Source organism: Lepidochelys kempii, chromosome 12, assembly GCF_965140285.1.
Source record: "Lepidochelys kempii isolate rLepKem1 chromosome 12, rLepKem1.hap1, whole genome shotgun sequence".
NCBI lineage: Eukaryota > Metazoa > Chordata > Testudines > Cheloniidae > Lepidochelys > Lepidochelys kempii.
In genome coordinates, this window is record NC_136391.1 from 30846482 (window position 1) to 30873151 (window position 26670).

The 26670-nt window shown below is 41.3% G+C and overlaps 1 protein-coding gene across 1 annotated transcript in view; it reads left to right on the forward strand.

Moving 5' to 3' along the window:
• Positions 1-757: 757 nt before the first annotated feature.
• Positions 758-26670, forward strand: part of VAT1L (vesicle amine transport 1 like) — a 90371-nt gene continuing 64458 nt past the window's right edge. The window contains exons 1-3 of the mRNA XM_073307987.2: positions 758-1214; positions 11281-11410; positions 16756-16971. Of these exons, the coding sequence (XP_073164088.1) occupies positions 991-1214; positions 11281-11410; positions 16756-16971 (570 nt within the window). The 5' untranslated portion in view covers positions 758-990. The remainder of the gene's footprint in view (positions 1215-11280; positions 11411-16755; positions 16972-26670) is intronic.

Here is a 26670-nt window from a genome sequence, read left to right on the forward strand (position 1 = left end):
GACTCAGGTTGCTAAGTCACTTTGGCATTTTTGAAAATTTTCCACTTGTGCCTGGTGGGCTTTAATATAAACCATGCAAAACTCACCGATCCACTATAAGTGGTTTCTTTTGTCTGAGGTGTTTTCCTTAGATGAGTTTCTTTATTTCTATATTTATGCACAGGTCTGTGTTAGAAGGTGAAATGGGGTTTACACAGCTTGGAAATTCTCCTCCAGAATTAAGAGCAGCTGTAAGTGAAATGCCACAAAAGCATAAAGTGCTAACTGGTGGGCAGTATTCACTGCAAAGGGCTGTCCTTGGGTAACATGCTTAATTTTATCTAGGTCTGTATTTGACCTCTATTTTTTCAGGTATTTAGGCAAGCAAACCACTTTACTAAGGAAAGGGAGCGCAGTGTGTTATACCCACCAGAATGACAATACGGGGCAGGATAATCTCTCCCCCCAACTCTCATTTCAGTATGATCTGAGGGGAGGAATCCTATGGGAATACTGCCCCTGCCCCTCTCCTAGCGCTCTCTGGGCAGGTCAGTAGGGAGGGATAGCTGACTCACACCTACCCACATCCAGCCCTACATAGCCCGCTGTCAGGCTGTCCGAGAAATGCGCAGTAAACCCATATATCCTGGGCTGAGGTCACCTACTAATGGGTAGAGAATCTCCGGACAAACAATCTCCCTGCCGCCCCCCACCAACCCCTTCTGCCTACGTCAAACTATTGCAGCCCGGGAGCTGTCTAGGTACGCGGGTACCTGGCGCCAGATCAACTCGTCGTCATAGATTTAACTGGGATAGGCACTCACGGGGGCTACCTGCGGGGCTGGTGGTTCGTGCTGCGCAGCTACTCTGTGCATTGCGGTAGGGCTGGAAGGACCAGAGCCCCCGTTCAACCAGCTGCAGCCATTGCACATCCCAGCATCACCCACATTCAACAGGAGGCAAAGGCTGAGCGCAGCCCCCTCCGCCGCCGCAGCTTTGCAGCCCGCCGCCATGGCCAAGGAAGGCGCGGAGAAAGCGGACGAGACGGAGCAGATGATCGAGAAAGAGGGAGGCAAGGAAGCTGCCGAGGGCAGCGGCAGCCTGCGGGCAGGGGACACCAAGGAGATGCGAGCCGTGCTGCTGTCTGGCTTCGGGGGGCTCAACAAGATCAGGGTGTCCAAGAAAGTCATGCCGGAGCCTCAGGAAGGGGAGCTCAAAATCCGAGTCAAAGCCTGGTCCAGTATCGCCTCTCTCTGCCTCTCCCCCATCCCTCCCCGCCCTCCGTAGGCAGCAGCTGCACCCCCCACTCCCTATCCCCCCGCGGCAGCATCTTGTGATCGTGATGGTTGCACCTGTGTCTGGGGCGGGTGTGGGCCCGTGTCAGTTTCAGGAAGGCAGGAGAGGGGGAAGGCTCTCCTTGCAATGCATGGGGAAGGGAAAGGGGCTGGGGTCAAAGAGGAAAGAGAGGTAAATAACCACACAGCCCTCTTGCCCAGGAACAGGGTTCAATGGGCATTTCCATATGTTCTTGAAAGCCACTTTTATTCTCAATCCCTCTCCCTCCCCTTGGGTCTGACAGTCTCAGGGAGCCTCTAGGAGTAGAGCATCTTGTAACTTGACATGCATGTCTGTGTATGTTTCTGGGTAGTGATTTCTGCATTTTGAAGCACTCCTTTTTCTGCTCCTTTGAGTTCCTGTTAGAGAAGACAGGCAGCAAATGGTAATCCACCAGGGTGCTTGCTATTAAATTGGTTACCCCTCCCCCAGGCCTGTGACTTTGCAGTGTTTAGTGTAGCAGATTTTTGTGCTGACCCTTTATCTGTAAAGTTTAGCTTCAGGTGTTACTATTTTGCAGGCTGTCCTAAGTTTCCCTTTGTCAGAAATTGCAGATTGGAGCTCTCTGGGGTTGTTTGATTTGTCTCTCCCCCATTTGAAGTCAAAAGGTGGTTAATTATTTCATTAACTTCCCTCATTCACCATTTTCTCTCAACCCCACTTCTGAGCTGCTTTGGCATTTTTTCTCTCTCCCATTACAGGTCATCTTTCCCATATCTCTCTCTAACTTCAGCAGCTTACATTTTATTTTCATTTGACAGCTCCAGAGAGCAAATCTACACTGAGAACAGTTTGTATCAAAATATATTTTCTCTAGACAAGCCAAGGATAAAGGGAAAGCCATGGGTGTTTGTGGTGCAAGCGGTTGTTGTTTCACTTCTAATGCCAAAAAAGAGAATAGTATTGCTTTTAATGTTTGAGTTTCTCAGAGCTGATTGGAAGAATTAGAGATATTTGACCAGCTACGTTTGGGGGGTTGTTTTTTTTTATCTGAGAAATGTTGGTGTGCCTCTGATTGGTTGCTATACTGCTGATCAGCATGACCTTTCCTTTTGCTACTTGCCATTATTTTCCCTCACTAGACACTATCATTGTCATTTTTTTTTTCAAACTTCTCTTTGAGCACTGGCAGCAGATCAAGACAACTCTGCACCAGCCCCAAAGTTCTTGTGAGGAATTGGTGGGTGGTTAGTGACCAGTCAGGATCTAGAAATGTTTGGTCCAAACCTTCCTGTTAAGAACAGTCTTTCAGACAATCTAAACTGGATTTTTCTGTTCTTAAGTCTCATATTTATAATTAATAGAGGCCAAAACCTAGAATATGTCTGTGCACAGAACTTCCTTTGCAGTCACAGATTTTTCAGGCCAGAAGGGACCACTATGATCTTCTAGTCTGCGAAAAATTCTTTGGCCTTTGTTATGCAGAAAACCAGATGTCATTGGGAATTAGGTCCTCTGTGCATGCAGTCAGAGGAGTAGAGCACTGTAATCACACAGTGGTAATCTGCTGCTATCTAAATGCTCTGGCATTTGTGGAAAATAAATGTGAAGGTGATGGCTGAGCTGTTTATTTTAGAAACAATCGACACTGAAAGTGACACTGGTTTATGGTAATGACTTTGTTTTATTAGTGTATCCAAAGGGTATCACTGAACCCTCTGTGTTCTGATAGGTTTGCAAAACAGACACACTGACTGTAGACCTCAGTCAGACAGACACTAGCTTTTCCATATTATAATTTTGTGAATCAGCTGGTCTGTTACTGATGAGAGTTTATTTTCCCCCTCACTTGCATCAGTGAATTATGGACAGCTATCCAGCAACCTGAATGATTAATATAGATGCAGGAGGAGATTTTGCCTCCCTTTTCTTTTTCTTTTTTTTTTTTTTAAAGTGTCTTGCAGATTACGGGCACTATGGGAAATAAATGACAACAAGTCCATGTTGACTATATATTGAATATAGTGAAACTTGCTTGGTGGTTTATATTGATCAGAGCTGTAATGTCTTTTCACTGGCTTTTTTCAATCATTAAATATTTAAAAGTTAACATTTGTCATTTTGAATGAGGTGTGTGTCTGTGTTCCTTTTAAAATGCATAAGTGATTGACGGGACTTACTTCCATGTCGGCACATGAATTTCCTCTTCATCAAGACTGCAGACCTCTAGGTGTTACAAATAAAAGTAGTTACCTGTGTAGTGAATACTTCACTGTAAAATAATACTTATCTTTTCAATAGGCTCCAGGGGCTTTGTTACTGTTAATAAACTGTTGGAGGTGTACACCCATTGTTTTTGTATCAGTGGAACCACTCAACTAAATGACTACTTTGTAGTTACGCTTGGATCACTTATTATGCTATATATTTTTGAAGCTGTAGCACAGCTCAAGGTGGAGGAACGTGCAGATTGGTAAAAGGCCATGTAGCCTACCATAGCCAATGTCTGTTCCCAGCTGGAAGCGGGTAGAGGGAGTGAGATCAAGTGGCCAAAGCTTGTTTTGAGCAATTAGTGGGAAGGGATTAGGTCATTGACCCTTGTGTTTGTAGCTGGTAAAGAGAGAACAGGGAGTAGAAATGGTGCTGGCTGCATGGGTTTGGTTGGGAGATTGGTTGAGGAAATGATGAAAATGCCTGTTGTGGCCAGTGTAGCAAGCTCTTTCTAATATAAGATGCAGCATGCATCTAGAATGAACTTGGAAATGGCCCAACTTTATTATCATGCACATTGTGTAAAGAGTTGTCACTTTGGATGGGCTATCACCAGCAGGAGAGTGAATTTGTGTGTGGGGGTGGAGGGTGAGAAAACCTGGATTTGTGCTGGAAATGGCCCACCTGATGATCACTTTAGATAAGCTATTACCAGCAGGATAGTGGGGTGGGAGGAGGTATTTTTTTCATATTCTCTGTGTATAAATAAAGTCTGCTGCAGTTTCCACGGCATGCATCCGGTGAAGTGAGCTGTAGCTCACGAAAGCTCATGCTCAAATAAATTGGTTAGTCTCTAAGGTGCCACAAGTACTCCTTTTCTTTTTACTCTGAAACTTCTCTAGCATTGCCTACTCTGAGTAATACATTTCATGATGTCAATGTAAAGATAGCTGCCTCAAGCAAAAGGGATTTTATAGATGAGATTTGTGGGGAAGGGAGGGAGAATCAAACCAACCATACAGCTTTTGCTAAATACTAGTTAGAAAACACAAGAAAAGGCACAGGTACCTGTACAGTCTGTACATACTCGTTGCAGCAATCAAAACAGTTAAATTTTACCTTCCTGTTTCAGAATACTATAAATAGGAGAAACTTGGGACCCACTGTAGAGTTGCTATTAGCTCGAAACCAGATGAATAACTTTTTTCTTTGAAGTCCTGAAATATCAATGATTTGCCTGAAAGTTTCTTTCATTTGTGATGAGTCATACGTTAGCCTCATTCAGTGACTAAGAGATGGAGCAATAGTCAGAGCCCAAGCTGAATCACAGCTTTTGCATATTCCCTATAATTATTTCTTGATTGGTAATGATGGAGCAGCTCGGCACGGCTATATTTACTTGTTTATTTTGTCTGGGTTTAACAAAATGCCTGAGTTCATACTGTTTTCAAGATCAGATAAACAGCTAGAACAAACCTACTCCAAATACAGCAGTGAGCAGAAGACGGGTAATGATCTCCTATAATTGCCTCCCTTTATTTATTTTTCATCTTGACATGGTAGCTGTTACTGCTACTCCTCATGATGCATATGTGTAGATGGGAGGCAGAGGTGACCCTTTTTGCCGCCTTGGCATTTGTGGAAGAACAGAGCTGTCTCCTAAATTAGAAGCAAGTAAAAGAAACCCCATGTTTAACAGAGTAGCACATGGTGTCAAATGTACCCTTAAAGATTAGTCTTATTCATATTTCATGTGTTTCTCTAAATAAAAGGAAAGTATGAGCTCTCCTCTTAAAAAAAGAAGTTGAGCATGCCGGAGTCATTTTAGATCAGTGGTGGGCAACCTGCGTACGCGGCCCATCAGGGTAGTCTGTTGGTGGGCTGCGAGAGAGTGTTTACATTGACCGTCGGAAGGCATGGCTGCCCGCAGCTCCCAGTGGCCACGGCTCGCTGTTCCCGGCCAATGGGAGCTGTGGGAAGTGGCAGCCAGTATGTCCCGGCTGCCTATGCCGCTTCCCGCAGCTCCCATTGGCCCGGAACAGTGAACCACAGCCACTGGGATCTGTGGGCATCCAAGCCTGTGGACAGTCAATGTAAATGCTGTCTCGCGGCTTGCCAGCGTAACCTGACGGGCCGGAGGTTGCCCACCACTGTTTTAGATAATGCAGGCAAAGGGAGGAGGAATATGGGTCCAGGTCCTCAAAGGTATTTAGGCTACTAATGTCAACTGATTTCAGTGTAAGTTAGGAACCTACATATCTTTGAGGATCTGGACCACAGGGCCTCTCTGTCTCCTTACTTGCACTGATATAAACCCAATGACTTCAATGGGGTTAATCCCGAGTTACACCAGAGAAAGCAAGAAAATCAGATCCATAAGATAGTACCAGCCCAACTTGGGACATAGAGGGCACTCTGCAGCATTGGCATTGTGTTTAGATAGGGGCCAGGGACTGGGCGATTCAGAGACCTGGAGTGGGCAGCCCTGCACTGGATGGGGAAGGGTAAAGAAAACAAATTATGTCTCCACCCCCAGACCTGCAGAGATTATCAGGGAAAAGTAATACAGACACAAAACTCCCCATGTTAGGGAGCCAACAAATGCCACACTCCCATATAGTAGATGAAGGTGGAACCTCAGAGTAGTTGCAGTGGCCCTGGGTTCGGAATTCAGATACATCACTGACTCTGTGGTGGGCAAACCCATGCCCAATGATGGAACAATCAAGAAGGGGGTGATTTAGCCCATGAAGTTCAGCTTATTTGACATTCTTGTTAATATCACTGCTATTTCACAGGCTAGTCCAGCAGAACCCTTGCCTGAATGCTCTATCCTTGGGGATTAGTTACCTGAGTCATTCTGTGCCTTCCTCCTCAGATTCCAATTGCATCCAAACTTTTACTTAAAATGAAAACTACAGTTAGAACAGAACTGAACTATGTGCCGATCACTTTCCCACTGCATTACCTACAGTCCGCCTCAATTAACTACTGCATCTTTCTTAAGCCAAAGTCAGGAATCCTGTCCTTCCATCAGGACACCAAAACAAGCTATTCTGTAAAGCAATCGCTTATTTATCAATAGTTCATCTTCAAACCATGTCCCCAGAGTGCCATTCAGGTAGTTCACTGGGGAAATTGAAATTGCCCATAATGAATTGTCCCTGCAGACTTGAAGTGTCTTCAATCTCCTGTAATATCCTCTACAATTATGCTAATATTCCTTTTACCTGAGGTTTTTAACCAAAGAGATTTCACCCTATGGTCAGCTCCTAAATGCTAAAAAAACAGTTTTCTGCATTCCCCAACCTTTGAGGATGGTTGGATCTGAACTTCGTAGCTCTAAAGCAACACCTCCGCTGACCCCTATGCAAGACCACCTCTCCTTCCTACATATATCATAAGCAGGGATTGTCATACAAGTAGTAATATAGAACAGTATTAGTATCCCATTGTTCATAGAGGGAAAGTGATTATATATTTGTGTGATTATTCTTAGAATGCCCTTTAGCCACTGTCCAAATTACAGCAAAAGCATCCACGTCTAATAAAATGGAGGCCACTGCTTTCAAATATCAGAGGTTTGTAGAGAAAAGACTGAGGAGGCTGTTCTCTAGTGCCAGACAATGAAGCCAACCTGTCCCTTTCAAATTAGAGCAGGCATAAGGAATTTTGATGAGGGATTCCATGAGCCCTAATGTTGCACAGATAATTAATAGACTAGCAATTTACCTCTGGATTCTCACATTCAAATTTATCTTAAGCTTATTTAAAGATTAAAAATGAGTTTGCTTGTCTCATCGAGCCCTGTTCTTCTCTGAGTTACCTCATTGATGTTGATGAGGATTGTACATGTGGCCTTATGAAATGGAAATAGAAAATGGAATTTCAAATCAGGCCAGGATTGAGTCAGAGAAATGAAACTTTGCCCAGATGCCACTATTTGGACATATATTATACATGCCCTTTTGGATAAATGACAGATAAGCCAAAGTACTTCTCCTGACACAGTACCAAGAACATTCAAAAATATACATGAACAAGTCATATACAGGAGAATAAAAATGTGATGGGGGGAAAGACGCCAGATAGTGTGTGACTGAAGTATTTAAATATCAGGGCCAAAATCAAACTTGATTGCTCAGCTATTAATTAAATTAAATTCAAAATCTGTCATTATATACCCCAATACCACAATTATTTTAGGGCTGTCAAACAATTAAAAATAATAGTTGTCATTAACTGTTCTGTTAAACAATAATAGAATACCAATTTAAATATTTTTGGATGTTCTACATTTTCAAATATATTGATTTCAGTTACAACACAGAATACAAAGTGTACGGTGCTCATTTTCTATTATTTTTTATTACAAATGTTTGCACTATAGAAAAGATTTTTAAAAAAGACCTACAAGTCGAAGCACGAAGGGGTATATGAATGTTTAGCACATCTGGCACATAAATAGCTTGCAATGCCAGCTACAACAGTGCCGTGTGAATGCCTGTTCTCACTTTCAGGTGACATGGTAAATAAGCGGGCAGCATTATCTCCTGTAAATGTAAACAAACTTGTTTGTCTCTGCAATTGGCTGAACAAGAAGTAGGACTAAGTGGACTTGTAGGGTCTAAAGTTTTACATTGTTTTGTTTTTGAGTGCAGTTATGTAAAAAAATACAAATTCTACATTTGTAAGGTGCATTTTCATGATAAAGAAATTGCACTACAGTACTTCTATGAGGTGAATTGAAAAATATATTTCTTTTGTTTCTTTACAGTGCAAATATTTGTAATACAAAATAATATAAAGTGAGCACTGTATACTTTGTATTCTCTGTTGTAACTCAAATATTTTTGAAGATGTAGAAAAACATACCAAAATACTGATAATAAATTTAAGTCGGTATTGTATAATTTCAGTTTTAATTGTATTGTTAAACAATAAATCACAAATATTTTTAATCTAGTTAATTTGTTTTGCATTAATCACTCGAGTTAACTGTGATTGATAGCCTTAATTTTTTTTTAAACTCTACACCTTTGTGTTCCTTCCCAGTCCTGTTCTAGTAACCAGTTAATTTTAATAGATATGAACTTTTGTATTAATGCTGCTGCTGTTTCCTGGGGATAAAGACAAAAGGCAAGGAATTGGTTTGCTAGAGTTATGTAGTCAGGTTCATAATTGAAAACATGCCCATTCAAAAAATATGTCTGCCAAGTAATTCCATCAGAATGAGTAGGTGCATACGGGTTGGTGCATTGAGGTGTGATGATATGTACATAAAATCATATGTCTTTCTCAAATAGCCACAGTCATAGCCAGGTCTGTCTGTGTGCCCCCTGCCTGCTCTAATGTCACAACCCCAATTCCTCGGCTTGCTCTTACATTACAACTCCACCCCCAGTTACTTAATGGGAGAACATAAGAAAGGTTAATTAAATAACTTTTGTAAAGAACTCGAATTGTTGAAAGCTCTAGACAATGATCCCCAATGAAGTCAACATTTGTGAGAAATGTTGCCTTCCAGGTGTGTAAATTGTTTTTAAAATGGTGATCATTGTGAGTGTCTTTCTCTTAATTAGTCCCAAAAGCTCTTTATCATTCAGAATTTTCCTACCCTATACATAACATTACAGAATATGAATTGCCTTGATAGTTTTCTGATCAGATGCAGCCTTTCCATAATCATTTTCAAGTCTTGAACCTGCAATGTGCTGTACCCCTGCTAACCATTCTCACTGTAGGCTTAGTGCAGTCACTGTGTACAAGTGTCTTTTTATCTTTCCCCTGGGATATCTTCAGGGAGGACAGATGGCCCAGTGGTTTGGGTACTGGCTTAGGGGATCGTAGGACCAACATTCAGTTCCATGTTCTGCTGTGGGTTTCATATGTAACCTTGAGCAAGCTGATTAGCTTCATTAACCCTTCTGTAGAAAGGTTATAATAATGCTTCCCATGGCGGTCCAGGAGAGGAGATGGGCACAGTTGGGATAAAAAAAACTTCCCATTGAAATGTCATGAAAATGACATCCCTATGATTTTGTCAGTCAGGAGACACACATGTTAATTCTGCAACTTTGGTTTTCAAAGTCATATTTTCCAAAAGTGGCCCATAATCTTTCTCATGCACGAATCAAAGGTGGGTTGAGAGCACTTTTAAAATTTTATCCACAATTGCCTGCAATGTTTACGTTAGGTGGAATTTCCACTGAAGTTTCCAGTGACCTAGATCTCACCATGAATTGTCTTGGTTTCATGGTGTCACTTTGTCTTTATCCTGTTTTAAGTTTATCAGGTTTGTCCATGTCTTTGTTAGTACCCAGATGAAAACCCTGATCTTGCAAACACTTACGCATGAGTGACTTTGTATGTGACCAGTCAATGGCTTTATGTGCGTGTGAGAGATGACTCATGTGCATAGCTTTGCAGAATACAGGGCCTCAGTATACATCTCTTCTGGCTGGCAGTAATTACGGGGCTGTGCTCTGAAACAATAGACTGGGGCTGTAGTATATTCTAGCTAGTTTATGAATGTAAGGAGTCTTCAAAATGTGTGCATGGTGTTTGATGGGTCTGGAATCTATACAATGGGGCACTGGGTAAACAAAATACTTTTTCTCCCCTGTTTTTTTTTTTAAGGTATTTTATTTTAATAAAATGAGATGAGACACAAAGACAAGGTAAGGAGGCCTCATGATTTTCACAAAAGTGAGCATACAAGGAAAGGTCATCAATGATTCTTTTGAGCAGCCACCTACATAAGATTTCAAAGACCTAAATCTATCTTTTTGCAAAGACTGTTTAAAAATGATAAGGTGCAAGAGCATCTATAGTAGTTTATTGATGATAACATCCCATTTGATGTTTAATAAATTCTCACTAACTATTTTGTTCCTTGCTGAGATAACAGCAGATTCCTCCCTGGTGTAACACCAGTAATTTAAGTGCAGTTACACCAGGGTTGCATCTGGCCCAAAATATCTATAGCATGTAACAGTGGATTATATACAAACTCCTAACAAATATCACTTCACTGTTTGCATTTTTGAAGTCCCTAAAGAATATCTCCAATCACTGCATTGTCCTTTCTCTGAAATAAACCTCAGTTTATCAATGCATACTAGGGAACTTTTAGTGCTCATCAGCAGGATCCATATGGACAGTTAAGGTGCGGCATGTTGACGTGATATAGATTTACCCTCCAGCATGCCCCACAGTAAATGTTTAGGTAGACATGTCCCTTGGTTCACACACAGATGTACAACAGTAATGCTGAGACCTAACCAGGCCAACCCTGCACGTGCTTTATGTACCTTGAATAGCCTAACCATCCTCATTTACAGAAGTAGTCTGCTTTTCACAGAGCTACATATTTTTAATACTGAAAGATCTATGCACATTTCACAAGAATTCAAAATGTCTTGTATAGGGTCATGAGGTATCTCAGGGGGTTAGTAAAGAGAAGGAGCCTTTCATCGTTAGCTTACTGATCTGACTCAGATCCAGGTGGTAGTGATCTCTGGTCTGAAATAGTAGTTATGACTCCAGTGCAACCTCTAAGCATAGGAGCTCAGTGTAATCACAGATCTAGTAGCCCTACCTCCAAGACAGCTGACTTAGAGCCAAGTTGTTCCATGAGAGAAGATGTGAATTCCCTCTGCCCACCTGCTCCACACCTGCCCACCCAGGTGCAGGAGAACAATGCAGCATTAAAAACAATGGAAGCCTTCAGCATCTTTCATTGTCCTGGCTGAGTTTCTCCCTCTCCTAGCCCCATGTTAGTGTTTTGATTTTGTTTTTTTCTTGTGTTTACAGTGGTTTAAACTTCATTGATCTGATGGTGCGGCAGGGGAATATCGACAATCCTCCCAAGACACCGCTCGTTCCTGGATTTGAGTGCTCTGGGATCATAGAAGCTCTGGGGGACAGTGTGGCAGGATTTGAGGTAACATTTCCTTTATCTCGTAGTGTGATCAAGGACCCAGCATTTGACTAGGACTGGAGAAGAAAGGATTTAAGGCCAGATTCTGCCACCCTTGCTCCCTTTGAGTAGTATCTGAAAGTTTAACTACCCAGTGAGTCAGTGATCAACAAGCCAGGGCAGGATTCTACAGTGCACTAATCTGCTGCACACTGATTGGGCTTGTGGACCCTCCTACAGTGCACCAGAAGTTCTACAGTGGGCTTTGCCGTATTCCTGTGTGAAACATAGATTTATACCCTGGGTTCCCACACACTAACTCACAGCATAGACAAGCCCTTACTCTGCAGGTAGCTCCATTGACAATGCAGGGTAAGAAACTATCCAATAACTAGGGAGTGAAGGGACAGAACTGGGCCATTAACTAGCAGCAGACACTTCCTACAAGAACAATTTTCTTGTCTAGTAAGCTAAGATAAAACCACACTTATCTGAACCTTGATTAGTGAAGAACTAATTTAATCATAATGAGATCAAATTCCCAAGAGCGACATTTAAATTCATGGAAAAAGTTCCCCAGCTTATCCAAACCCTCATGTATACATTCTGTTCAACAACGTCTCACTGGATTCTTCCTTAGTGGGGAAAAATTCTATTACTTCTTGCTTTTTAGTGCATCGAGAGTCTTTTTATTTTTAATCAGTTTATCCCATTTCTAGAAATTCCTTTTAAAAAGATTTTAGGCTGCTATATTGTGCTTAAAGATCTGCCCAGATTGGCACTTCGGGGCAAGTATCCTTTTAACATGCAGAAGTCGAAATAAGTTTTAATGTATCCTCTGGTTTCCTGTTCTGAAAGCTCTATTGCAAAGCAAACTGACTTCAATGTTTGCCCAGCACCTTGAAGCTGAAAAACCTTATACGAGTGTGAACTGTTGTTAATTATCATTGTTGCATTCCAGAAGCTTGCATTTTAGTTTTCCCCTTGGTCCAGCTCGCCAAAGTTAGTTAATAACATGATCACAGGCCTTCAAGATTTTTCTGATTCTGAGCTTGGCACCGAGTGTAACGAATGCTATAAATGAGACTGCATTCTTACTGAGCTGTAATTCCTGTTATAGAAAACAATAAGACACACTGCATATCAATTCTCAGGGGTGAAATTCATTGATGTGCCTGGTGGTCTCATGTGGGACCTTCTGGGATATAATAGCGTTGTGGAGGCAGTGGGCAGAGCAATCTTCACAGTTTGGCCATTCTTTCATTACCTACCCATGTAATCATACTGCCCTGCTGCCTCCTACTCTGCCAGTGGTGACAGCCTCCATTACCCACACGTCTGTTCCTCCTACAGGTAAGTTTGTGCTTCCTTCCTTACTGCCCCTTATGCATGAAAATGCCCCGCCGGAACTAATCCATAAAGCTACTACTGCCACCTCCTCCAAATTCCTCTTAAAGACTCACTTCTGCCAGGATGCTTATGATATGCTGCCAACTGGTAATGACGAGGCAGGAAGCCAGCAGACATGGCTGAGATAATTTATATTCCCTTTTTATTTATACGTTAAAAGAGTCAAAATAATTGGACTAGAAATCTGCTAATTTTACGCATAGTCCATCTGCGTAACTATATTTCCTATCACTGTTACCCTCCTCTGCCCTCCCCTGTACATTCCCGCTGTTGCTTAGTCTCAGTTGTTGGGTCTTGACTTAAATTAGATTGTAAATTCAGGGACTGTCTCTCTTATGCTGTGCTTATACAATGACTAAAATAACGGAGCCCTCGTTCTGCTTTGAGCCTCTAAGCACTGCAGTAAGACTAATAATAATTTACTCACCCTTCATGCAGGGAAGGGTGAATTTCACCCCTAGTTGTACACTGTTAAATGACAAATAACAGGGATCTCATCTGATCTCATCCCATAGCTGGCACCAGGTATTTTAAAGCATTGTATTATGTGTAAAATGTACGGCATCCCACTCTGTTTTCCATCATTTATGTTAAACACCTCTCTTAGCTGAAACCTTCTGTTTTAATTTCCCACAGTATTTTCTTGATTTACGTGAAAATCCTGCTGAACCAATGCAACATGGAGGTATGAATCTCCTGAAGTAGGGCTGCTGGGCATGTGTCAATGATTTTATCGTTCTTATCTCAGCAACATGTTTTGTCAATGTAATGAAATAGTCCCGCCCCCTTTTTTGATCCTTGTATTTTTTTCTCTTTTAAGTAGACATTGCATAAAGAGAGCTGTATTAGGCAGCATTATTGTTCTTCCACACCAGCTTTGTGAACAGTGCTCAGTCACATGACAGACCATGGTCCATTTGGTTTCTAATAGGGTCTCATTAAGAATGAGGCTACTATTACTTAGAACTATTTTTTCCTTCAAGGAATCACAGCTTTTCAACTACCTTTTTCCTTTAAACAATGATTTCATCGTTTGAAACGTGTGCTTTCAGATGTGCAGATCTAGCATTCTTAATGGCGTTTTTTAAAAACAATAAAAAAAGAGTTAGACTCTGTATAAAGCTGAGGAAAAATAATCCAGTGTATAGAACTAGTATGATGAGATTCTGCTTTGGATTAGATTTTTGTCTGCATTTTTTGGTCTAAACTTCTCTAATCCTTTTGAAATGGAAATCAGACAGCTATAGGATATGACTGTTTGCTTGAATACCATTATGCCTGACTGATTATACTGGGTCTCCTTTAAAAGTCATGATCAAGGGCATGATATGAACAGGGTAAATCATGCTCAATCTGGTAGAACCATCCTCTAATTAAAACAAGTCTTTGTAATTTTTAGACATATTTTACAACCTGGCATCCCTGTGTGCAGGGTCAAAAAGGCCAAAAGTTAAAGCCCAAATCTTGTACACCACTCCCCATAAGTGGACTCCATTTCTATGCAACGCCAGTGAAGTCATTGGGACTCCATGCTGTGCAGGATTAATGTGTCCAGGATTCGGCCCATGATCATTAGTCGGCAACTGAACTCAGCCTTTCATCTCTGGCATAGCCAAACTGGAATTTAATGGGTCTCTTCATTGCCTGAGGATATGACAAATCCAGGCTTCTAATGGAAACCCTCATTGATAAAGGTTTCTAAAAATGTTCTCTACGTTGAAAAAAACCCGTCATTTAGCACAGCAGTTGAAAGGCCTGTTCCTACTTCCCACTGAAATCAATAGCTAAATTCCTATTGACTTCACAGGAAACAGGATTGGGCCTTTACCGTTTAAGAAGCTCTTAATTCCGGTGGCGGTGCTCATTTGCAGAGAGCTGAAGTGACGTGCTGGTTAAATGCTATAAAATACAGTAAAAGCATCTTCAGTAACTGGCAGGAGGGACCTCGGTGCTCTACCCCTTCAGTTCTGTAACTATTTTTTTTTTTGTAATCGAGTGTATACTGTAAAGTGCTAAAGTCTTGTGCCAACTAATCTTATGCAGAAGTTGTATGTTTAAAAAGTAGGCACCTTTACAGCAGTGGAAGAGAAACAGCAGAACTGTTGCTGGTGACACATTGTTAATATGAAGGACCATTTCGAAAGGAGGAGGAATTTCAGTGAAATTGGAATGACGGTTGTGTTCGCCGACTTCATCCGACAAGATATAAACCTTTCAGAACTGTCCCCAGCACTTTAAATTTTAACTAACCTTACAGTATCCCAAGGCCAAAGAGATGAAAACATCTTGAGAGGCCAAAATGCTTTTGTACTATAAAAAGGTTTTCTCAGGCAGCTGTCTCAGCACACCAGCTGCCTAATCATCATCAAGTTTTCTTTTGTAAGCATGACAGCAAAGGAGAACTAAATGCAGAGGGGCAAAACTTTCCTCACCTTAGTCACATGAGTTGTCCTATTGGACCAATTTCTGTTCTCACTTACCCCGGTGTAGTCTTCTTGAAGTTTTCCTACACCCATGCAAGTGAGGAGAATTTGCCTTGCATTTTCAGATCTGCATATTATTATTCTTGGCTATCTATGGGGAATTGCTGTCTGAATTCTCAGAATCTGAAACTGCAATCAAAGCCACTAAATAAATGTATGAAACTGATGTGCCTGCACTTCAGCCCAATGCCCAAGAAGCACTTAATGTGGCTAATATAATCTCACTCCATCTTCAAATTTATCTTATCTCCATTTTGTATTTGATAGAAGGCATTTTTCACTAGAGTGTGTGTGTGTGTGTGTGTGTATATATATACACACATACATACATACATACAGATATATACACACACACAAGTGAAAAACACCTTATATATATATTTTTTTCTATCATAATTGGGTCTTCAGTTGCAGGAAAAAAGAAGATTGCATTGCTCCTTTAATTCCTGTGGACAGGAGCTGATTGATTTAGAAGCTGGCATAAGAACCGAAGGACACAAGGTTGATGTTTGAAGTCCTATTTTAAAGTTATAGGGTCAAATTCTGTTCTGTCACACAGGTCTAAACCCATGGTAGCTATACTAACTTCAGAGGAGTCACTCTGGAAATACATTGATGTAGTTCAGGGCAGAATGTAGCCTCAGTAGTTAAGATCCTTGTCACATATTGATTATCTCCAGCAGGCAAAGGCAGTTTAAATATCTACTTAGAATAACATAAATACAAAGTAAATAGGTAATGCTAGCATTAAAGTAAAAGGCTAAATCACTGGTACTCGCACTTTCATATTGTGGTTTATTTCTTAAAATAGAAGGCCTCCCATTCCTATGTCCACACCTCCGCATGCAGCAAATATATTGCCTGGAAAAATAGCTTGTGAAAAATTCTCAAGATTAGGAAGGCCAGGTGAAAATAAACTCCCTTTTAGATGGGGTTGCTTAGTCATGTCCATTCACTTTATGTTGGTGCCCTTCTAGCCCTGCTCCCACATGCGGGACTTGCTTTCATTAGTAGCAAAGTTCCCCTCGCAACTTGGACACCCCACTGCTCAAATCTTTTGATGTCACTTTGTAGTTTGGTCCTCCTATGTTAGCTACCTTTCCAGTGTTAGTATTGCCTGCAAATTTAATCCTGGTTTAAATTTTTACCAAAGAAACAAACCAGCAAAGAAAGACCTGAAGCAGAGCTGTGTTTTTGTTTTTAAGTAAAAGTTTAACTGATCCAAAAAGGCTCTTGAAATCCTAAAGAGCCCAAGGCTGGGCTGCAACAATAATTGCTTCTTCCTAATCAGTGTGGCAGAAGCAGTTCTGTGGACAACCCATCATCCATAAAGGTTGGTGGGAGAACTTCTGGTCATGTCACTTATATTCTAATACAGTTATTCATGGATTCAATGGTTTATAGCATTTTGTAATCATTCTGATGTGCATGCTTACTATCCTAATAATCCCAATGTCATTCTTTCTATTACTGCAGATTGGAGACAGAGTAATGGCTTTCGTAAACTACAACGCATGGGCTGAAGTAGTATGTACCCCAGTAGAATTTGTCTACAGGATTCCTGATGACATGAGCTTTTCTGAAGCTGCTGCCTTTCCTATGAACTTTGTAACTGCCTACATGATGCTCTTTGAAGTGGCCAACCTAAGAGAAGGCATGTCTGTGCTGGTTCACTCTGCAGGAGGTGGGGTGGTAAGTTGGTGCATTTAACTCTTCTTGTCATATGAATAACTGAAATGGTCTGATGTATGTTAACACACAAAAGGGATCTGAGTCTCGAAGTTTGGATTCAGATCTAAACTTTCCAACGTGTTGTGAGGGTTTTTATGTTTTCCATCTCTATCTAATATTAAACGTATTCAAGGATTGATTAGATAGGAGCTCTAAGCCAAATAAGAGGCTATCCCAATAAACAAACAAAAAAAAATGAAGTGGGAAGGCAGAGTTAAAAGAGCAGATATTGATTAAGGGGTAGAAATTTTGCCTGTAAATCTGTGTTTAGGGAGTAGGTGATATACACAGAATGTCCTCTCTGCTTCTGCGCACAACCTGGAAAGGGGGTTCTACATCTTCCACAGCAAAGAGAAACATTGCAGGACTTTTTAAGGCCAGGCCTGAAGTCAATAATTACAAAAGACAAGCGGAGTTGGAGTGAGCAATGGCTACTGAGTGTTACAGTCTGACACCTGCAACAAAGTACACATTGCCTGAGCAAAGCACCAGCTGGATGGATTCAGGGGAACACGACACTAGCCAACCAGCAAACAAGGAGTCAGCAGGTCTGTATTACAAATCATGTAGGCTGTGATTCAGGAAAGCACCTAAGTATGTGCTTAAAATTAAGACAGACAGTAGAATTTTTGTATCTTTAAACTAAAGGGGCTTTCACTATATAGTTTATCCACTCAGGAACTGCAGTAGATCTCTGCCTGGAGTTCTCTCCTTTATCCTTCAAAATTGTCTTTATTTATTCTAAATTAATATTCCATAGTCTTCTACCATCTGGCAGCCCTCAAACACCTTATCCTTGATTTTATGTCTTTACCTCTTCTTCCATAGTCTTCTAAAAGATAGGCTGTAATTAAAGGAATACATTCATCAGCTCTTTACACAAATTATTTGTAGCCAAAGATAATCCTGCTTGCAATGAACAACCCTCTCGGAATACTCCAGTAAATGTCTGGAATTTATAATCTTATTACAGTTCAGTGCAGTATGGACTAAGGAATTATGGTCCACTTTGTTTAATATTAATCTTTAGTGTGGAATTTGGAACTGTTAAAATAACATGGGGCTCCATATTAAGTGAAACTGTGCACTTTGCTGTCACTGTAATAACTTATGACTGAACCTTTCATTTAAGGCACTAGATTGTACAGGGGGGCACAGAACCAGAGCTGCATGAAAGAAATTTCCATGTAGACATTTCTGTATAAATTAATATGCAAATTTGCATAGAATCCCAAAGTGTGGTCCCTCTGAAACAACAAATCCATTATCTCATCCTACACCCATCAGCTACCCCAATGCAGATGTATAAATCCTTCCTGTTATATTCTATCAATTCTCCATTTCCTCCTTGCCTTCTCCATTCTCCCCTCCTTCCCCCCCATCAGTTTCTGTTCTCTCTCCCTCCTTTTCTCCATTAACTCTCCCTTGTTCCTCACACAGAGGCATCTTCTCCTATATATATGGTCTGCGTGCTGGGTTCATCCTGTGAGTATCTGCTGCTGTTAGGCAGGTGGCTGTTTCCCTGTCCTTCTCCTGACAGTTGTTCAGTGCTCTCTGGGTCTATCACTAGAGGAGCTGAGGGCAGGGGAGATGCTGACTCGCTGTTATGAGGGGAGGGAAGGAGTCTATCACCAGCTCTGCCCATTGTGATTAAATTACAGGCAAGGAGGCCAGAGGTTCAGCAGGACTTTGCAGATCTGCAATGGGCCAGTGGGAGCTCCAGGAGATACTGCACCCCCAAGGCACACAGTGATTTCCACAGCTAGCTGGCCTGCAGGGATGGGCTTTGGTTACTATATCTCCACAGGTGCTGTGTTGTGCATTCCCCCCTGTAGCCAGCCAGCTCTGTTGGTGGCAGCGCATGGAGGATTACAGCCAGAAAATAATCGACTTGCCTGACTCCCAGTCCCATATCCAGACCATGTTGTCTCTCCAGACCTTACAGGGAAAACTTCACTGTGGAGGTTAGTTGGGGGGTTTCCACCTCACTAACTGAAGCTGAGTCTTACGGTGAATGTGCTGACAGACCCTGATTCCAGTGGGCCCAATACTAATACTCAGTGTATTGAAAACACTGAAAATGTAACAGTATCCATTGAGCAAATGATTCCCAGGAAGTTCCTCATTTAATAATACAGGAAAACCAGCATTCAAATCACTTTGAGAAAAGATATTTTCTGTGCTCTTGTATTAACAGATGCAAAGCCCATTAACGTTTGACAGCAAGTGAAAAGATTGGCCAGTTGATTTCTAAATGTCATAGAAATTCCTGAATAATTTAATGAGACAATAGACCCCTGTGGTACAAGAACTTTGCAATTGTTCCTCTCTTAGCAATGCTAGTTCATTATTCTAGTTACTTCAGGCATTTTATATAAGAAAACTTGTTGATTGTTAAGTTCTTGCCTGTTCATTTTTGGATTTCCCTCTGGGAAAAATCCTGCAGCCCTTTCATTGACTGGAGCCAGAGAAAACTCCTACTGACCTCTGTGTATATTCTGCCTGTTTGGTTTTTTTGTTGTTTTTTTTAAAAGAAATCCTTATGATATTTAGTATAGCAGCTGACCTTCTGCTAATATCTGTTCGGGGATATGCTCACTGTGATTGGGTATACTGTCTCTTTAAAGTCAGAGGGGGAAGCTTGGGGGCCACGTAACCCCCATTCCAGGAGTTCTCTGGCAGACAGGCAGATACTGGGAGACCGCAAGTGATCACAAGGTAAAAATTGTTGGGTTTTTTTTTTGAAAATCTAAGGTTACTAGTCTTTCTAGGGCCTGGAACCAGGAGCTTTGTAGCATAGAACAGGGGAGCCCTGTCTCCTCTCTCGGCCAATCAGGACACAATCTGAGAAGGAGGCTCGTATATAATCTACCTATTCCTTCATCATGGGAAGGACCCTGGTTGGAAGAGAGTTACTTGCCTTCTAGCTTCTCCACAGCTTGGAAGAAGATGGAGCTTGTTTGACTATGCCTCTAAAATTTGGAGGACTATTGAAAACCGCACCCAAGTAGGAATGCTTGAGGGGGAGAGACAGACAAATGCTGTAGGGCTTTTGTTCCAGGTTTTTTTTTGTTGGGAGAATTCAGTTTGCTGCTAGTCTGGGCAGGAGTTGGGTGTGAGGAATGTAATCATAGAAGATTAGGGTTGGAAGAGACCTCAGGAGGTCAGCTAGTCCAATCCCCTGCTCAAAGCAGGACCAATTGTAATGGGCCAGCTGGAAGAAGCTGGCTCAGGGTTGTTGCCTAAATGAGGAGTGAAAACTCCCTGGGAAAAATACTGTGTGTGTATGGCATGTTGTAGGATGCCCAGTCAGTCATGATCACTAACTTTCAAAACAATGAAGAGACTCCAAGGAGAGGGCTTGCCATACTCCCTGTTTTAGGCCCCCATTCACCAAGGTACTTTGGTATGTGCCTAGCTTTTAGCACATGAGAAATCCTATTGAATTCAATGGGACTATTCATGAGTTTTAAGGTGGGTAAATACTTAAAAGCCTTGCTGAATTAGACATTACACACCTTCTTAATGCCCCAAAAATGCAACATCTTTTTATTGATCCATGGATGAATCTCCATGCTGGGGGTAAAAAAGGGAGAGTTCTCTGGAGGTTAAAAAAAAACAGTGGCAGGATGTAATCACGATATGCAGGTCCAATTATACCACGTGGACCCTATAAGGGTAAGTCTTCTATTTCTGGTGGTCTTTGAATGAGAAGTCTCATGGTGGGGCTTCTATCACCCTAGGAATGGCTATGAGTGTTTGATTCAGCACAGAGTTGACCCCCCTCCCCTACTTGCTTGCCAGGATAGCATTGCCATATCTCTACAAAAAATGCTCATCTGGCAAACAAATGGAATAGTAACATGAACCCCAGTGGGACTTTTTGCCTCAATATAAAGCAATTAGCTAGTTACTTGAGATGAAGGTTCATTAGTGCTCAGGTGCAGCATGAGTGAGTTCTCTTGCTCTTGGGTCACACAAGAAATGAACGTTTGAAAACAATTTAATAGGGTTAAATGTTTAATTCTGGATTATGGGAGATTCAGCGTTGATTTTAAAAAACTTGTTTTTCCCACTTTCAGCACCAATGAGACCAGCCCTTGCCATGTAGGGCTTGTCAAAATGGAGACATCCAGGAAAGTTAATTCAACTGGACCAAAGTGGATTCATTAAATTTCTGTGTGGTCACTCTCCTTCACAATTAAAAGAGGGTGTTCACACAAAGGTTTAATGTAATTTAACTAATCGACTTCAAATTCATACCTTTAGTCAATTTGAATTAACTGTTGTCTCCACGTGGACAAACCCTTAGACATCTAATTGTTTGAAACGGGCTCTTGTGGGTATTTCGACATCTGAGTAACAGCAATTGTGCCTCTGCATTACTGAGTGCAAAGTTGCACCCCTTAAAATGGTGGACTTCAAAATGAAGGCTGAAAATGAAGTGCTATGAGAATAGTGCCATACGGGATACATAAAGAGAAAAGATTTTTTTTAAAAAATCAATCTAGCTATGATTTGTTTATCTTTATTTTGTTAAGGGTAATATTTTTCAAAAGCACTCAGCATTAGCCTAGCTTTGCTTATTGGTCATAATTTAAATGGGAGTGGAACTATCTTAATTTTGAGCTCTTTTGAAAAATCCCACATTAAATGATGTATTACATAGATTAGTATGGTTAGACCTCAAATTACAGCATTTCATCCTCTACATCCATAGAAAGAGCTGCACAATGTGACCATGGTGAGCTCTTAGGTAGGAAGTGCTTTCAGTAAGGCCGAGGCTTGTTCCTGCAGACTTGGTTAAAACAAGAGCTACTCCCATGAAAATCGCTCTGAGTAACTTACGAATGCTGGTGTAATTCATGCATTCCTCTGGTGGAGGTGACAGGGCTTCAACCCAAGAGTTATAGAGCCTGAGACAAAATGCAAAAGAGTCCCACCTGTTCCAGTTTACTGCCCATTCTCTCTCCTCTCTGTTATTTCCCCCTGCTCTTCACACTCTCTGTTGATTCTGTTCTCTAGGGAGACTAAGGGATCTTCTCTGCCCTTCCTCAGAGGTCAGGGAAGAGGAGCAGCAGGCATCTTCTGCTGTGGATGCCAACAGGTAGATGGGAATCCTCCTCCTATTGGACTTGATCCTCCTCCCACTGAAGACAATAACAAAACTTTCATTGACTACAATGGAGTAGGGTCAAGCCTATTGGCAGAAGGGTTCTCCTCTCCTGGCCTATTGAGAAAATAGACCTGGCACAGCTGCTGAGCATTCATGCCTTGGTCCCAGCCCTTTTCTTTGCTTTTCCCTGGGCACAGGACCCTCCCCTGCCACTCTGAAACTTACTTGAAGAGGATCCAGGGGGAAGAGACACATGGAATAGAGCGAGCCTGGAAGAGGAGTCTGGTAGTGACCTGCATGACACTACAAGACCGCTTTATACCATATATTTATGGTATATATGCTTTAGACCATATATTTCATCAGGGCCCCCTGCTAAACCCAGGGACTAGGACAGTGTTAGTGGTGAAAGAGTCTAGTTGGCCATAATTTGGCATTCAGTAAACATACAAAACTAGTGTAACTGGCACACAAAGAGGCTATGGCGGGCAATGAGAAGGAAGCAGAAGGGCAGGGCCCTGCTTTACCCTATAGTCTTATTTTTCTGGGGTTTTATCCTCCCCTTCCATCTTCTATATGTGCGTTGCCCATGTTTTGCACGCCTGCTGAAAGCCATAAGGATGTAAATTGCACCACTTCATCACTTAACCTCTAGATACTGTTAGGCGTTAATATTGAGTGACTCTCTTGCACTAGTATTTCAGTTTCACATAAGCTAAAATTAAACTTACGCTCATGCAGAGACATTGATTGCAACCCTCTAGCTGTGATGTGACCTTCACTTTCAGGTTTAACATCAGAGGAAGTGCAAGCAGCATGAGTAGGTTCCGGACCGCGATCTCATACGTTTGAACTTGAAGGATAAAACTGGTAGGACAGCGCTTTTAGGTCATAATGACAGCACTGTTTACTGTTTGTCAGGTACTCTTCATTTTAATTGGCAGACACGGCAGCACACATTTTCCCAGCGAACCAATCTACGTGAGCGATGATGGCATTTTTTGGTTTAGCTATTGATAACTGTGCCTCTGTAGCCTTAGTACAAATCTACAAGGTTTTATTTTGGGGGAGGAGGGGAGGAGAAATATCTTATTTTTAGGTAAGTGAGAAGCAGAATGAGGAGTGTATGGCAAACGTAAGCAGTGGCATATTGTTAGCAACAGAAATGGTGCAAAATATTCATGAAGAAATGGCAATCCTCAATTAAAGTGTGGGGAAACGTGTCACCAGCCCAGGAAAGAATCAGTGCCATGCAAAAATCTGTCTGAGGTCCTTGCCTCAGTGCACAGTTTATTCAAACACACAAACTCAAGAAGTAACACAAAACAAAGCAATTCCCCTGACCGTAGCAAGCTGTAGTCCCCAGATGCCACAGAAAAAGCCTTTTCAGCCATCCCTCCCCAGAGGACAAGTCCCTTCCTTAAATCCCCTGTTGAGTCATGTGAAAGGCAGGCGGCCCTTATTATTATTTATTTGTATCCTGTCACATAGGGACTTGCATTTTTGTTCTGGAGTAAAATGGTATAGTTCCCTTGATGTCAATAGAGCAGTGCTGATTTACACGCTTTGTTTTAAATTGAACACAACTGGCCAATTTTGCAGGTGGGGGGAGGGAAACATTTTGCAAATTTCTGCTAAAAAATAGGCCTGCTTTTGGGTAAAAAGAGGCCATTATCATTCAATGATCCCTGTTTTGATCAGAAAACTTTCTTCTGGTGTAACTAAAATCAGACCTGTCCCAAATCTGTTCATGAGTTTGAACTTCTCATATTCTATTTCACTACTCAGCAATGTTTGCCTTTTCTACTGGCTTCCAGTTTCCCTGTTTTAACTGGAAAATGACACCTTCACAAAGTGCGTTATTGTGTAGGTTGATGTCTCCTTGCACCTCAGATATCTCATTCTAGATGCTGAGAGGCTATTATACAATCCTCGCCCACAGTCGTCCTATTCAGAATGTTTTAACACATGTATCCCATAACATATCCTGAATATAGGCATTGCTTCATGTCCACCTTTAAATATGAATATACCAAGGGAAAAAAATCTGATAATGAATAGTAGATTCTATCCACATTCAGTCCCAAACAGGAATCTAATACAAGGTTGAAACTGAATGATTTAAAAGAATTGAGCAGTATCTCTAGACTTGACAAAAATTAGGCTAATGGAAGGATATTTTGGTTTTTTTTATGCTGCTCATTCTGAGATATTAGATGTACTGTGCATTACCTTTTTTAGATGATTTATTGACTCAGGTTTTAAAGCTGGACTCAATTTATATCTAATCAAATAAACAAATTTCATACACAGAAATCTTGCTAAAGGTATTTTGGGTCAGAGTCACAGCTAGGGCAAGTTAGCAAGTTAGTGTAGCTATGCCAGTTTATACAAGCTGCAGATCTGGCCCATTTTGATCAAAAGGGAGGTTGTCAAGATAAAAATCTATTGTTTTGTTTGTTTGTGTTTTTTTAAAAAACCCAACTTTCCTGTGGTCCCAGTAACACCTTAAGATTGTTAAAATAAACTTACTTAAAAATATAATTTACTTTTCATCATCCATGCTTTTTCTCTAAATTGAGTGAAATTCATAAACAATGGAACTAAACTGTCAATTTCAATTTTATGTTTCTTAAATTTCACTTTTTTGGTTCTCCTGTATGACTAGCAAAACACGACAGGTTTCCCACTCTGCAGGTGAGTAGCTGAACTTTTTTTTAAAAAAAAAAAACAGGCCTTTTAACTGGACCTTAAAACATTCACACACAATATTGCCATTTCTACTGGATTTTGTAGCGACCCAACATATTGGTTCTATAAATTGACGTTCATGTAAATAAAATCCATCAAACCATCTTTGAAACTTGCTTGTATGCCAAGTACAATATTATGAGAGATTTCTTATATTTCCATAGAAGCACTTTAATCTGAGTCATTTATTTCTCTAAAGACTCTAACTGTGGTGTTTTGCATGATAAGCAGTGTAAAAATTACAGGTTTTGGAAATAAGATTAATTCTGTTTCAAGCAAATACTTCATCATAACATTGATTGTTTCAATGAAACAGCTGATCACTTTATCCAAAGGCTGCTAAGTCCTATTAAAGGTAAAATTAGTTGTCAAATGAGATTTGGATTTCCATGTTTTATTTTCTCAGTTTCAGAAAACAAGAACTTGTTTTGTGGCTATGCATCGGGATTTATTTCCAAATATTAACAATTCGGGGGTGGGAGGGGAAGAGTGGTTGGTGGCTTTGGTCTTTTGTTGTTGGGTTGGTTTTATTGTGGGGGGTATTGTAGTCGTGCATGTTTAATCACATAAGTGCTAGGCTGGTTTAGCAGCGCATAAGTGATTATTTCTGGGGAAATTCTGCCTGCTTCCCCACCCCCACAACATCCAGGAAGCAGGCAGAAGGCTAACCAGCAGTGAAGCTGCTGATGTGGTTCTGCTGTGCAAGGAGCAGGTAGGACTGGAAGCCCTCTCAGGTCTGCATCCATTACAAAGATGTTCTCTCGAGTGGAACTATCCTAGCAAGCAGGAGATATGGGCTGTGGTTGGCATATCCTCAACTGGGGGGTGACTCTGGCCAAATTGTGCTCCTTGTAGAGAATGTGCAGCAATTCGTCACCAGGCTTAGTTGCCAAGTAGCTTCACTGCTGCTCCAGTGCAGGAGAGGGGAGGACTCTGTTCTCTCCAGTTTCTGCAGAAGTCCTCCATGCACATCCCATTTCTGCAAGGGGCCCGGTACTGGACCCTCAGGTATTTGTAATTAAAATGTGTAACCTCATAAACATGAACTTTTAATCTGAACTATACTGGAAGGAAACTAAATGAGTTAAGGGATTAGAAAGGAGATTTGAGAGGTTTGCATAGCCACAGCACTGCTTTGGCATGCAACCAAATTCTACCTGTCTTTACTTAAGATTTGAGTCCACAGGTACTTGACTTCATTGGGAAAAGCATGTAGGGTCTTGTATCAGGATCTGGCCCTATATCTTGGTATGGAGGGTCGCAGATGTACGTGTGAACTACATCGCCAAAAGAAGAGAGAGGATATTAAATTAAGGTTATTTGTCCTGAGAAGGAGGAGTAGGAGGATAAGAGAAACTTACACAAGAGTCCTTCTTAGAATTGGCTCCAGACTCTTCAGCATTCTTGTTTCAGCCCACTATAAAGGTATCTTTATCCAGTTTGGACTTGGAACACCCACAAATGTCAGAGGGATGTTGTAGTCTGGGGTTTTGGTCAGGCTTGTATCTACAATGGGTGCACCATCCAATCTGCAGCAGGTTTGGCACACATCATTTCTTCTTGTGCATTTTCCTAATGGCCCGGCACTCTCTTGGAAATGTGAAACTCTGGGAATTTTTGCATCATGTATATAATGGCTTTCTACTATAATAGTTTGACCTTTTCAGTATTCAGTGTTTTTGATTCAAGGAACATTTATTATCCCCTTTCCTCCCAAGTTAAAGGGACTGTACGCAGAAAACTAAGTATATTCTAGAACAATGAGAAGGTCAGAGTTTGACTTCATTAGCATC